General features: G+C 42.1%; 1 protein-coding gene across 3 annotated transcripts in view; it reads left to right on the forward strand.

Annotated features, from left to right (window-relative positions):
• LOC116419591 (ATP-sensitive inward rectifier potassium channel 12) overlaps positions 1-5,235 on the forward strand; it is a 130,098-nt gene extending 124,863 nt beyond the window's left edge. For all 3 annotated transcript variants that reach the window (XM_031940481.1, XM_031940486.1, XM_031940472.1), the window contains one exon: positions 957-5,235. In XM_031940481.1, coding sequence (XP_031796341.1) covers positions 1,112-2,404 — 1,293 coding nt within the window. In that variant the 5' untranslated portion in view covers positions 957-1,111 and the 3' untranslated portion in view covers positions 2,405-5,235. The remainder of the gene's footprint in view (positions 1-956) is intronic.
• The last annotated feature ends 8,528 nt before the right edge of the window (positions 5,236-13,763 follow it).

Here is a 13,763-nt window from a genome sequence, read left to right on the forward strand (position 1 = left end):
AGGACCAAATCTGTAATTAAAGCTGTTTTAGCCACTTACCCTACTGGGGTTGCAGCTATCACATATTCTTAGGAATTGAGTCAATGAGCTGTCCCCAGGTTTCCCATCCCTCCCCTGCCCTTGTTTCCACCCATTGTCCCATACTGAATCACTGAGCAGAAGGTGGCTGGTAGTTTCACTAGCTGGAGCAGAGCTGCAAGGCTTTTCCCGGTCCTTGCCCTTGACTTTGGGGCCCCAGGGCCCAGTGATGTCAATGGGCACGTGGCTTGGAAAGGGCCTGGCAGGGAGTGGTGAGGCCCATGTGATGGAGAGTTGTCAATTGGTGCCAGGCCATGCAGCTGGGGTAGGACATACACAGTTCACCCGCGTGCTCAGATATCCTCAGCCAAGCCCTGATGAGCATGAGTTTGATTTGTCCCAGCAACAAGAGGGAAACACCAGAGATGAGGTGGCAGGAAATAAACTTGGGAGGCAGAGTCTGTGCCTTCCTTAAAGTAATAGCTGTGTTTGTTAAATATGGTACAGAAAAAAGGACAGGCTAGCAGGACTTGGGAGACCTGATTTCTAATCTCACCTCTGTTCCTGCTGTGTGACTTTGGGTGAGCCACACTCCATTTCTAGGCCTGAATTTCCTCCTCCATTAACTCAGGAAATTGGAATCAGAAGTTCTTAACCTGCCTTAACCTGTCTTAAGATTGTTGTGAATAAAATACTTTATAATATTTAGATTAGTTTCCATATGGGCAAGTCTGATTGAATTAGAGGGGCCTTTGAGGAGCTTACATTCTATAGTGGGAAATGTTCTAAGCTTGTGCAAGTATGAACCTCAGTTCCACACCAGCTCCTAATCTTGCCCATGTCCGCCATTACCATCACTGTAAGCGGATTCAGTCTCTCCTGTACTCTGGTTTATATTCTATTCATGTTTAACTGCAGCCTTTGTCTCTTTGTTGCAGGTACTCTCCCCAACTTATTGGACCTGAGCGCTGGCCACATCTGTAAAACTTTGGACTTCTCTCAGAGGGGAGCAGGCCCCAGTGGGTCGTCAGGGACAGGGGGGAGTCCAAAGATCCAAGGGACCCCCCCGGCCCACAACGCCAGTTCCTCAGGGATGACTGCAGGGAGGGTCAACCCTTATAGTATAGTATCCTCCGAAGAAGACGGATTGCATCTAGCCACAATGCCAGGAGCCAATGGCTTTGGCAATGGCAAAATCCACACGCGCAGGAAATGTCGTAACCGCTTTGTCAAAAAGAATGGCCAGTGCAACATTGAGTTTGCCAACATGGACGACAAGTCTCAGAGGTACCTGGCTGACATGTTCACGACCTGTGTGGATATCCGGTGGAGATATATGCTACTGATTTTCTCTCTTGCCTTCCTGGTTTCTTGGTTGCTCTTTGGGGTGATTTTCTGGGTCATCGCTATTGTGCACGGGGACATGGAGAAATCCCTGGACGAGAGGAACTACAAGCCCTGCATTCAGCAGGTGCACGGCTTCATGGCTGCCTTCTTGTTCTCCATTGAGACGCAGACGACCATCGGCTACGGCCTCCGTTGTGTGACGGAGGAGTGCCCCATTGCCGTGTTCATGGTGGTGGTACAGTCTATTGTTGGCTGTATCATAGACTCCTTCATGATTGGGGCCATCATGGCCAAGATGGCCAGGCCCAAGAAACGGGCCCAGACCTTGCTCTTCAGCCATAACGCGGTGGTGGCCATGAGAGATGGGAAGCTTTGCCTTATGTGGCGGGTGGGGAACTTACGCAAGAGTCACATCGTGGAGGCTCACGTTAGAGCTCAGCTGATCAAGCCGAGGGTCACCGAAGAAGGGGAGTACATCCCCCTTGACCAGATCGACATTGATGTCGGCTTTGACAAAGGTCTAGACCGCATCTTTTTGGTGTCCCCCATTACCATCCTCCACGAGATCGATGAGGAGAGCCCCCTGTTTGGGATCAGCCGGCAGGACTTGGAAACTGATGACTTTGAGATCGTGGTCATCTTGGAAGGGATGGTGGAGGCCACGGCCATGACCACGCAGGCCAGGAGTTCCTACCTGGCCAACGAGATCCTCTGGGGTCACCGCTTTGAGCCCGTCCTGTTTGAGGAGAAAAACCAATATAAAATCGACTATTCTCACTTTCACAAAACCTATGAGGTCCCATCCACGCCCCGTTGCAGTGCCAAGGACTTGGTAGAAAATAAGTTTTTGCTCCCAAGCACCAACTCCTTTTGCTATGAGAACGAACTGGCTTTCATGAGTCGGGATGAAGATGAGGAGGAGGAGGATGACAGTCGAGGTCTGGATGACCTGAGCCCTGAAAACAGACATGAGTTTGATAGACTTCAGGCCACAATAGCTCTTGATCAGAGATCTTACAGAAGGGAGTCAGAAATCTGAGCCTTGCTGGTTCAGTTTTTCCTCTTCTCTTTTCCCCTACAATCCACCCAGGTTTATGCAGAACATTGTTAAGTGCCATAGGGATGGTTGAAGATTTTAGTAGTGTCTTAGTAGTTTCACATGTTTCATCGCAATAACCTTGAAAGGGTTGGCAGGGAGAGGGATAAGAAGTCACAAGCAGACCCCTGAGGGTTTAGACTTCTGGTCATCGCTGGCTGGAGGGTCTTTCCCCAAGGTTCAGTCTGTGGGCTCAGCCCCCGGGGGGCTGCATAGGGGTCTCATTCAGGACCCGGGGCTTTTCCCTTGGATGCCTGTTAAGACAGCAAATAGCTCCTTGAAGTCAAAGGTCACAAAGAGTCTCAGTGTTGCATAGCCTGAAACCTAATCAGGTTAGAACAGACTGAGAATTAATCTGGCCAGGAGACACAGTTGAGCTTGCCTGGGGATGGCAGCTGGGTAGGTGCAATGCTGCACACTGGTTTTTAACTTAGGGGGGAGACATCAGGTTTTTAATTTTTCAACTTAGCGCTGGTGAGACTGTTTACAAAAAAATACATATATATTAAATTAAAATATAATTCCAAAAAAGAACATTTTTTAATTTAAAAAAAAAAACACAAGAGATCAGAACTTCCTTCCCCCACAGTGGAATGGAACAGCCAAAGAAGGCCCCAGCATCTGGCTGAAGGGGATTAGGGATACACTGGAAGACTTCCTGGGGCTAGAACTGTCTCTTTTCCCTTGAGCAGGCTCCATCCATCCCAGGGAAGTGGACACCAGTTCCCCACCTGTGGTGTCCGACAACAGCAAGCACAATTATCTACACCTTAGCTCATGTTGCTCATAAGGAAACTTAGATTCCATTTGTAATAGAAAAGCAGAACCATATTAATAATAATAATAAAAATCAAAAAGTATGGTTTTGGTGGGGGAGGGTTGGGGCAAGGGAAGGGATTGGTCTAAAATCTCTTTGCACCTTAGAGATACATTTTGTTGTGAATCATACCCCACTTAAACCCATCCCCCTGCATGTGGTTTGAAGGCCACTGCTTATGGTTTCCCTGAGCCTTTGGAAATGGTAGGGATTTGTATTGTTGGATTTTAGATCTATAATTGTTTTCCTTTTTTCTTAACTCAACCACCCAACTGTCTGAACCCCAAGAAATCCACCTTACATTTTGAGTTGAGCAAAAAGTAGGTTATTGCTTATTCTATCTTGGTCTCCTGAGACAGTGTGGTATATATAATTGGAGGAATCCTGGATAAGGAGTCTATATACCTCTTACACTTATCAGGTAAATCACTTAATCTCCTGGGCCAAGATCTCCTCAATCTACAGAGTGGACTAGATTGGATTATCTTTTCTGGTCTCATCTAATTCTAAAATCCTATGATCTTTCTTCTACAATTGGCAGCTTGGAGATTTATGAATTACCACCTTGGATAATCATGCCATGTGTGGAGGTGTGTCTGTCAAGTTCCCAAATAGCAGAAGGAAAACCAGGAAAGAAACTGACAAAATGAAAAATAAAAATAAAAAATAAAAAACCCACTGTTCTGAGTCAAACCATCTTCACTCTCCAGGCACTTTGAAGTGGGTCATGCCTTAGAGACACAAAATTGCCCAGCAAAAGTTTCTTTTTTACCTAATCACGATTCACCCTTTTAAAAATATTCCGTGATGCACCTCCTAAAAAAAAATCTCATTTTTCCCCTCTGCCATTCTTTATGTATCCCACCTTCTTGGCTGTGACTATGGCACTGAGAAATCAGTAAAGCCACATGCATAAAACACACAAATACATAAAAGCAAATTGCCTTTCCCCCACTTGGAGGAGGTTTGTTGAAGAGACCAATCCAGGTATCCAGCGTGATATTGGAGATCTGTCATCCTATCCTCTCTCTAACCCAGAATAATGGTAATTTTAGAGAAAAAAACGCAGAAAAAAGGTGTGCTACTCTCTGCCCTTTCCCTGGATGTCCTAAAAGAGGCCTGTCCAATATCATCCATCACTTCAGTGGAAAGGAACAGAATTTAGGAAGAGTTTGCCTTATCATCCCTAACCAATATAAATCAGGAAGTGACATCCAGGGCCAACCAGAAGTAGCAAATAACCTGGCTCAATAGAAAGAGAGATGGATTTGGAGTCTGTGTGAGCTTGGACAAGTCAGTCACCTCTGTAATCCTCAGTTTCCTCATCTGTAAAATAAGGAAATTGAGCTAATTGGCTCTAGCTCTCCGAATAATTCCCTAAAATCTTTATCCCTAATGTTTCCTGCTAATTCTCTATTCCCTGCTTACCTTTTTGGTGCCTGCTAATGTCCAAGTCTGATCACCTCATTCAAACTTAATATGTAACCTCCCTGGGAGTGTAATTTGAAAGAAAAAGACAATTCTTAGCCCAAAGGAATGCATTTCTAGTAGAATTTGAGGCACTGGGGACAGAGATAAATTTGCACAGTTACTCCCAGCATCCATGTCAGTAGCCACTATTCTGTCTATATACAAGATCGTTTATTATTCTCTGACTGACTCCCAGAATGAGCCAGCTGGTTGGCCACGGGGACCCTAAGATGGAGTTGCAATGTTTCAGGGCTGCTGACCAAGGGCCATCTGTCCCAACTCTGGCCCAGGAGGGTTCAGAATCCAGATCCAGCAGAGCTCAGCTTCACCATCCAGATTTGGGGAGTGGGATGGGGTTTTCTTAGGTGACTGGGAGTCAGGGAGTAGACATTTCATATCCTATCTCCTTGGAATGATGGTTCTGGAGTTTGGATTCTTTTTCAACTTCTTCTTCCCCCCTGACTTGGGGTAAAAAAAAAAAAGCACCTAGAATATCAGATATTGAAGAAGTCTGAGAAGTTATGTAGTCCATTCAACAGAAAAGGCTAATCAGGACCAGATTGGTTAAAAGGCTTGCAAATGGTCACACAGCACATTAGGGGAAGAGCCAGGGCTAGGACCTGGGATTTCTGGCTCCTGATCCAGAATTAATTCAGTGCAGCTGACTCTTTCCCCTCTTTCTTTTCTTTTTTAACTGGAGGTGAAGGAATAAAGGATATGGGGAAGAGGGAGAGGGAAGGTAGCATTTGCCTTTCCTTGCCAATCATAGAAGGAAAATCCATGTGTTTTCTCCATCTCCTTTCTCTCCAAGGCTCAGCCCAAATCTCTGTCTCCACCTGCTTCCTTGTAGCCGATCTCAACCTTCTCCCCCTTGAGCTTCCCCATGACTGAGATCCATATGATATGAGGCCCACCTTTGGTATTTCCAAGGCAAGAAATAGATGCCTGTCTGGTCTCACCCACTCCAGCTGTCTCAAGACCTAACCACAAAACCTGGAGATGACTTCCCACTTCCTCTAATACAGTCTGGGATAGTTTAAGCAATAGTAAGGGGTAGAAGGGGACATCTTAGGTGGAGGGGAGGATGGGTGTAGAGGGACAGGGTTCTCTTATTTATTTTTTAACTGCTTTTAGGTTCTTTCCAAGGTGCAAAAATGCTGCTGTAAGTGTTCTTAGAGGCTTGATGATTTCTTAATCTACAAGATGTTAACTAAAGAGTAATAAGACTGATTTTTTTGTTAAAGTAATAAACACACCAGAATTTATCCATCCAAATTTGATTCAATCCAACTGAATAAATATTTTTTAAAGCCTTTTTGGTGTTGGGGAAGCTAGGTGGAGCAGTGGATAGAGTGCCAGGCCTGGAGTCAGGAAGACTCCTCTTCCTGAATTCAAATCTGCCCTGACACTTACTAGCTGTGTGACCCTGATCAAGTCACTTCACCCTGTTTGTCTCAGTTTCCTCATCTATAAAATGAGCCAGAGAAGGACATGGCAAGCCACTGCAGCATCTCTGCCAAGAAAACACCAAAGGAGGTCATAAAGAGTCAGACATGACTGACAACAATAAACTTGGTTGAATACTGCACTAGGTGCTTGTGGAAGACTAAACTTCACTAAGTCCTTGGGTTATCCCCTTCGAAGGAGTCAGTCCCCTGGGAGGCCGCCCACTGCCATTTCTCCAGCCATTGTTGGTGCTCTTCTTTGGGACTTGCCATCCGAGCCAATATATAAGCCAAGAAGAACCTAGTCATAGAATCATACATTTAGATCAGGAAGGAATTTTTGAGCTCATTTAAGCCAACTCTCATTTAACAGTTGAGGAAACTGAGGTCCAAAGAATTGAATTGACTTGCCCAAGATCATACAAGTACTGTGCTTAAGTCAGGATTTGAACCCAGGTCCTCTGAATATAAATCCAGTGTTCTTCCCACTGTACCACAGTGCCTCTCATGACTTTATAGTCATCATGTATGGTGCGATTTGGGTGGTATGTATGTGAGTGTTTTTAATCCCAAACAAGATTTCCCAGCCTGATCCCCAACCTTAATCACAAGTCTTGGCACTGGGTGGGGGGTGGGAGCCATTTTTTTTTTAAATCAGAGGAGAAGGAAAGGGAGGAGGAAAGAGGAAATTTGCCTCCCATAAGGATATACAAAAGAATATGGAGCAAACTCTTTAAAGGCAGTTTCCAGTGGGGCACCCTCTGAGTAGCTCTCTTTAGGTTAAAGATCATTCAATTTAGTTCAATTTAACAGCTTTAAAGGAGATTCACTCTGGTGGATCAATTCTGGTCTGTTTCTTTAGCCATCAGCCTCCTTACCTCATCATCACCAATGCTATCTCATGGTGAATATTTGTTTAAAGAGATAAAAAAGAGAGAAAGAGATACACTTTTAAATAAATTATTGCTTTTTAATGTTTGATTGTATAGTCTGAACTGAGAGAAATAGAATTATATATATGTATATGTATATACATATACATATATGTGTATGTATGTATGTATGTATGTATTTTTAACCTCTGGGGTGGATGCAAATTTGTCTGTGGGCAAGGTAGGCCAGCCTGATACCTGCCTTCCAATTTTGATTTTCATCTATTCCTCTTTCCCAAAATAGAACACACCAAACTGGCAGGCAATGGTCCTCTATAATGTGTAGTTCAAGAAATAGAACATGATTTCATATTCTGTATAAATCTGATAATTAATATTGGGGGCAGGAGGAGGCTACCTTTGAACACCATAGGTGACTAGTTTCCTTACTGTCTCCTTTTGTGAGATAGAGTTTCTGAGTAGGGGAGAGAGAGATCCAATAAGATGATCATCCCAATTAAAGGGTTGGCTGATAGGAGTGTTTTGGATTATTTCTCATTAGGCTAGAATTAACAAGTCATTGATTAAACCAAGAAAAAGAGTCTAACTTTGAGAGGAATGGCCTAGAAGTAGGACCAAGACCTGACTTTGGGCAAAAGGCATCATTGCTGTTAAAAACAAACAAACAAACAAAAACAAGATGGCCCGCCTCTGTTCCACACTACCTTGAATACCAAGGTTCTGTTGAATTCAGATATGGGGCCCCTATCTCCATGACAACTTCCTGAGAACTAGTCACATCTTTGAGAGAAGATCAGAGTTCCAAGGGAAGAAGATAGAGGGAGTTCTGGGATTCATAGACTTAAAGGACTAAAAAGGATGTCAGAGGTTTTCTAATCTAGCCCCTCATTTTGCAGAAAGAGAAACTGAGGTTCAGAAGAGAGAAAATGACTTGTTCAGGGTCATAAAATTAGAAACAAAACTGGAAACAGTATGTTACCTCTTAATCTCCAATTCATTCCTATACTTTATCCCTAACCATTTTATACAAGTGAGATTTAACACCATTTAAAAGAACTAGCACAGAGTCACAGTACCTAGAAATATTGGGGTATTTGCCAGTGGCAAGGTTATCCTTTTTTTGAGGTGGGAGGAGGAAAAACAATTATCAAACTCAACCCCTGTAATGTTCTTATCCCTAGCAAACCTAATCAGCAATTTAGCATTATGGGAATTCACTTGCCCTCTGAGTCTTACCTTGGCTCTGAGAATCAGAAAACCTGAGTTTTGGTTCCATATTGGCCACTAACTAATAAATCACTTCCCCCTCTTAGGGCCTCAGTTTCCTTTTCTGTAAAATGAGAAGTTGTACTAGATTGTTTCTAAAGTCCCTTCCAGTCTATATGGCCTATGTTCTAGGATCCTTGCTCAGTAATCCAACACACATTCATCAAGCACATTCTGTGAGCCCTGTGGGGGATAAAACACAAAGACACAACATATTTTGTCTTCAGAGAGTTTATAGTTTAAGCTCTTTGATACCCAATAGTCCTCCCAAGAGTAGGAAACTACTTTAAGCCTTCAGCTTTCAATGATGGTAACTTGTTCTATGATGCCCTTATCTACTGGCTTCTTCCCACAAAGAAGAGACAAGAGGGAGACAAGACTCAGGCAAGCATTTCCTCTCCTCCACCCCATGTGTTTATAGAGTGGGTGGTGGTGTGGTCACCATGCCATTCAAAATCCCCTCCCAGGAAATGGCTGCATCTATTTTTGGCACTATCTGGTAATGAACTAGAAAGACCATTAATTTACAACTTCTTCCCAGCTTAATTCTCTAATTACATCCATTGAGCATGGATTATAATCCCACCTGCCCATAACAGACTACATACCACCAATTAGCATCAGCACTTCCAATGGAACTGTCACTTTCCTGTCTCCTTTCAAAGCAACCTCCCATGTCAAGACTTTCTCATGTCCAATTGCTCCAATGAACCCCTCAGCTGACTATGGAAATCATCTAATTAACTTGCTAGATGCTGTTTGCATCTTTAGAATAAAACAACAGATATCTACTTAGGAGCCAGACCCTGGTTCCTGTAGATATCCCAGATTATGAAAACAAATAGTAGTTATTAATGAAGGTGCTATGCTGCTCCTTCCTCCTAGCACCATGTTCCATCCTCTGGATGGCAAGAAGTTTCCCTTTTTCCTCAATTGGCCCCTGGGCAATCCAATTTTCTTTACTAAGGCTCTGTGCAAAGGGAATCCAATCTGGAGCGAGAGCACAAAGGACCTGGAAACAAAAACTGTGAGGATGGCCCCTGTCCTCTTTCCTTCTTCGGTTTATCTCGCACACTTAGATGATAGAGCTGGGACAATCACTAACCTTTAACCTTTTCCTATTCCCATGTGTTCTGGTGCCTGCTTGACCTATAAACCTTTTTTTGGTGGAAGATTAATTCAGAGCTGCCTTTTTTTGTACCTTTAATCAGGCAGAACAAATGCATTTATTTTTAAACTCTTCTACCCTTTTTTGTTCTCTTTTTTTGCTTGCGCTGAAAACCAAAATAGTTTCCCCTCTTTATTGCATTAAAAAAGAGAGAGGTGATCAGAGCAACAAAATATAAATGTGTAACACACACACACACACACACACACACACACACCCCATTCTATATGTGTGTATGTATGTATGCATGTATTCAAAAGAGGTGACACAAGGCAGAGAAGGCAATGCAGTCTCCTTGTCTAGTTCCTTAGCATCTCAGCCCTTGAAACATGGAGGTCTGTGGCAGGTGGAAGACAGAGCATTTGGTTCTGAGCTGTCCAAAAATCCCCAAATCTGAGTTTGCTTTGCTAAAGGAGAGAGTGAAATCAATGTCCCACCTCAAACAAAAAAGGTTCAATTATGAGATATGAGTGTGTGCTCATGTATGGGTGTGTGTATGTATTCATGTGTTTGTTGATCAACAGGAGGGATTGGTTTCCCCTCTGCCCTCTGCGGACCCAACTGCATTTGCCTGGGCCTTCATTGTCCTTTGACTCTCATGCATTATTAGCCTGTGCATCTTCCTTCTCCAAAATCCCCTGAGGAAGTGATGTTGGGGCATATGGGTCCTGGACTCAGAGAGATGCTGTTCCCTATTGGGGAGGGAGGGGAGAGTGGTCAGAGAAACTAGCAAGGGGGCATTTTCCACCTAGAGTGTGTTTTATTGCACATATGTTTCAGATATGTGTGATGCTATATGATATAAAATCTATTTTAAATTATAAAATCGGAGAATTTTCATGTTATTTTAAATACATAGCAACTATCTAAAAAACCTAGAGAATAAGACTAGATGACATTAAATGCATTTTGAGCTCTTGAAAATCTTCTGTGTCGGCTTCTCTGTTTTAATCATTCCCCACCCACCCATCCAATATGGCTTTGACTGCATTTTAAAACTATACTTTCTGTGTTGCCCAACTTTTCAAATTGTTGATTTAACAAATAATCCCCTTGCTGAAATTTCCCAGGAAAAAAATTCTGCCCAGGAGAAAAGATTCTCTTTGCATTCTCTCTCTTCAATGTAATAATAAATGAACATTCATTAAACATCTATTGTGTGCCAGGCACTGTGCTAAGCATTAGGGATACAAAAAGAGGCAAAGGGAACTCACAATCTAATGGAGGAGACAAGATGCAAACAAATATACACAAAGTATACTATACACAGGATAAATGGGAAATAACAGAGGAAAGACACTAGAAGTAGGAAACATTGGAAAAGGCTTCCTGCCAAGGATAGTATTTTAGTTTAGACTTAAAGGAAGTCAGATAAGCCAGTAGGAAGGGAGGAAAAGAAGCCATGGGAAAGTTGAGGAAGGATAAAAGAAGTTTGGAAGAGCTGCTATAGAGAATGGGATAGTGAATTTAAATAAGGTAGATAGAAGGATTGCTTAGCAGTGGTGAGGACTTAATTGAGGTTATGTAACATATATTTGTAGTGGCCCCCACTCACAATAGTTGCATTATTTTCTCCATGATTATTTAGCAAAGGAACTACTGGTAGGAGACATCCAAGACTGAAGCTTAGTAGTACATAGCTTGTAAAATGATAAAGAGGATTCAAGAAGGGAGAATAGTATAGTGTTCACCAAGGGTTCAAGATGGTGAGAAGAGAAAAGAGTAGTAGAAAGATGGCCTGGGAGAGAACTGAGGGGTCAATAGATTAGAAGTTACAGTGTGGATGAAGGGTAAAGTTTTGTAAGAGAAGGCAAAGGAAGAGGTAAACAGTCACTAGATTGTAGTCAGATTTTTGAATTCTTGAATGTGGAAGTAGTATGTTATGGATAATAGTAAGAACAAAAGTGGGATGTAGGAGAAGCTCACAACTCCCTGCCTCAACCAATGTATCAAGGGGAAGTCCTATACCTATATCAGAAAGTTGGAGATTAAGGATCAAAGCTCCAACTACTGCCCGTGGAAATAATCTCAACTTGAATACCCTGTAACCTCTTGGCAGAAGCTGAAAGGAGCAGATATGTATTGATTCTGCCTTGCTTGTCTCCCCATTTATCCTTCCCCACTCCTATCCTCAGCAGTTAGACATGCCTACTAGGGATCTTCATATAAGAGGGATTCAAAAATTATTGATTTATTTGAAGTGAAAAGTCATACTTTCAACTACCAAATATTAAACACTTACAATGTGTCAAGAGTTAAAGGGTGGGAGATAAAATGAGTAAATCATTGGTTTATAGTGATAGGTTTAGAAAGATCTTCTAGTACGGTACCTCCATTTTACAGAGAAAGAAATCAGATCCCAGAGAATGAATAAAAAAAGAAAAAACAGTCCCTGCCTCATATTATTTTCTAATGGGGAGATACCACACAAAGAGGAATGGTTTTTAGCTGCTTGCCCAAGATCACATAGTAAGTATCAAGAGACAGATTCAACTCTATATCCCTCTAATTTCCAATCTGCTGTTTCTTCCACTAAAAGTCAAATAGTAAAGTTAGTAGACTTCATACTCAATTCTCCTGATTCCCAGTCTAGTGCTCTTTGCCCTATACTATGTTGCCTCTTCCTAAAACCTCTTTCTAATAAGTCATGCCAAAATCATATTAGTTCAGGTTGATTTATCTCTAAGACCATGGATCAGTTGTAATAAATAAACAAATAAATGCCACTCTTATTTCCATAGCATATTCAGGTTTACAAAGGGTTTCTTTCACAACTATGGAGGGAGATAATGCAAGTGTACTTATCTCCATTGTGCACATGAAAAAATGAAGCCCAAAGACATGGTCCCTACTCTTGTGGGACTGATGCATACCATATCAAAGTTGTTTTTTGTCCTTCATTCTTGAAGAAGACCAGGACAATATGGAAGTGATGCCATGACATGAAAGTGAACTGGATTTAAGTGAGGGAGGGCTGTGCAAAGTCACCAGCCTAACTTTCTTCTCCAGAGCCATGTGGATTCAGTGGCAAGATATAAATCAGAATGGCTGGACATAGCCCCAGATATAGAATCTCTTCTGCCTGATCATAATTGCTTAGAGTGGGAAAGGTGGTAAGGGGAGGAGACCCTATGGGGGTTAGGGGCTTTAGGATAGATAAGAGTATCTTGAAGACATTTTTTCTTGGTATTTCTGGGAGGATTAGCCTAAAATAAAGAGAGAAAACATTCCTTCAAAAAGGAAAGAGGCATTAGAGAGGAAGGAATTCCAATCTTTTCTCTTAAGAGAGTCAATATGGCACAGAAGGGAAAAAAAAAATCAAAGGCTCCAGATATTAGAGTCTCAGTTCTAAATCAGTCTAGAATGTTGAGCCATGAATGTGACTTTGGGCCATTTATCTCAACTTAATTTACTCATTTGTTAAAATTAGAGGGCTGGACTATATGGTCACTTTATGGTGACTTTGATTGTGGAACCCTAGATTTAAACTAATCCTAAAACTAAGGAAATCTCTCTCATTTCCCAAAACACAGAGGACAAGAGAAGCCTGAGAAAGTAGTGAGAGTGAATGGGAAAGTGGAACAATGAGATAAAACCTCAAACTAGTAAACAGAAAAGTTAGTTTTCTTCCAGAGGGAAAATAGAATGAACTAGACAAAGAAAAAGAGAATAGAGGAAAAAGGAAACCAGGGACACTAAAAATTATGGAAGAACCACAAGACCCTATATTGATGCTAATATTACAAGGTTTCTTAGAATTTCTCTTTGACAAGTAACCTTTTATTGGTTGTTCTTAGCTTCAAGAGGCAAATATCGTCCTAGTTGTAAGTGTCTTTGTAGATATAAAAACTAAACTAAGTTAAACTATGACTAACTTGCAAATCCAAACTGGAAGCCTGGGACAATTAGGCAATCAAGGAGAAAGGAGATATTCTCAATTGTCAATAATATTTGAAATGAATGAAAGCACAGACAAGATGTATTCACTAAGCTGGAAGGGTCTTAGAACATGGAAAAATAGAGATGGGCAAGTCAAAATATCAAACACAGAAAGTCAGAGCTATAAGAGCCCTTAGAACAGAGTAATCAAACATGCAGCACTCTTTTTTTTTTTTTTTTTTTTTTTGGCTGAGGCGATTAGGGTTAAGTGACTTGCCCAGGGTCACACAGCTAGGAAGTGTTAAGCGTCTGAGGCCAGATTTGAACTCAGGTGCTCCTGATTTCAGGGCTGGTGCTCTATACA

Source organism: Sarcophilus harrisii, chromosome 1 (assembly GCF_902635505.1).
Source record: "Sarcophilus harrisii chromosome 1, mSarHar1.11, whole genome shotgun sequence".
Lineage (NCBI taxonomy): Eukaryota > Metazoa > Chordata > Mammalia > Dasyuromorphia > Dasyuridae > Sarcophilus > Sarcophilus harrisii.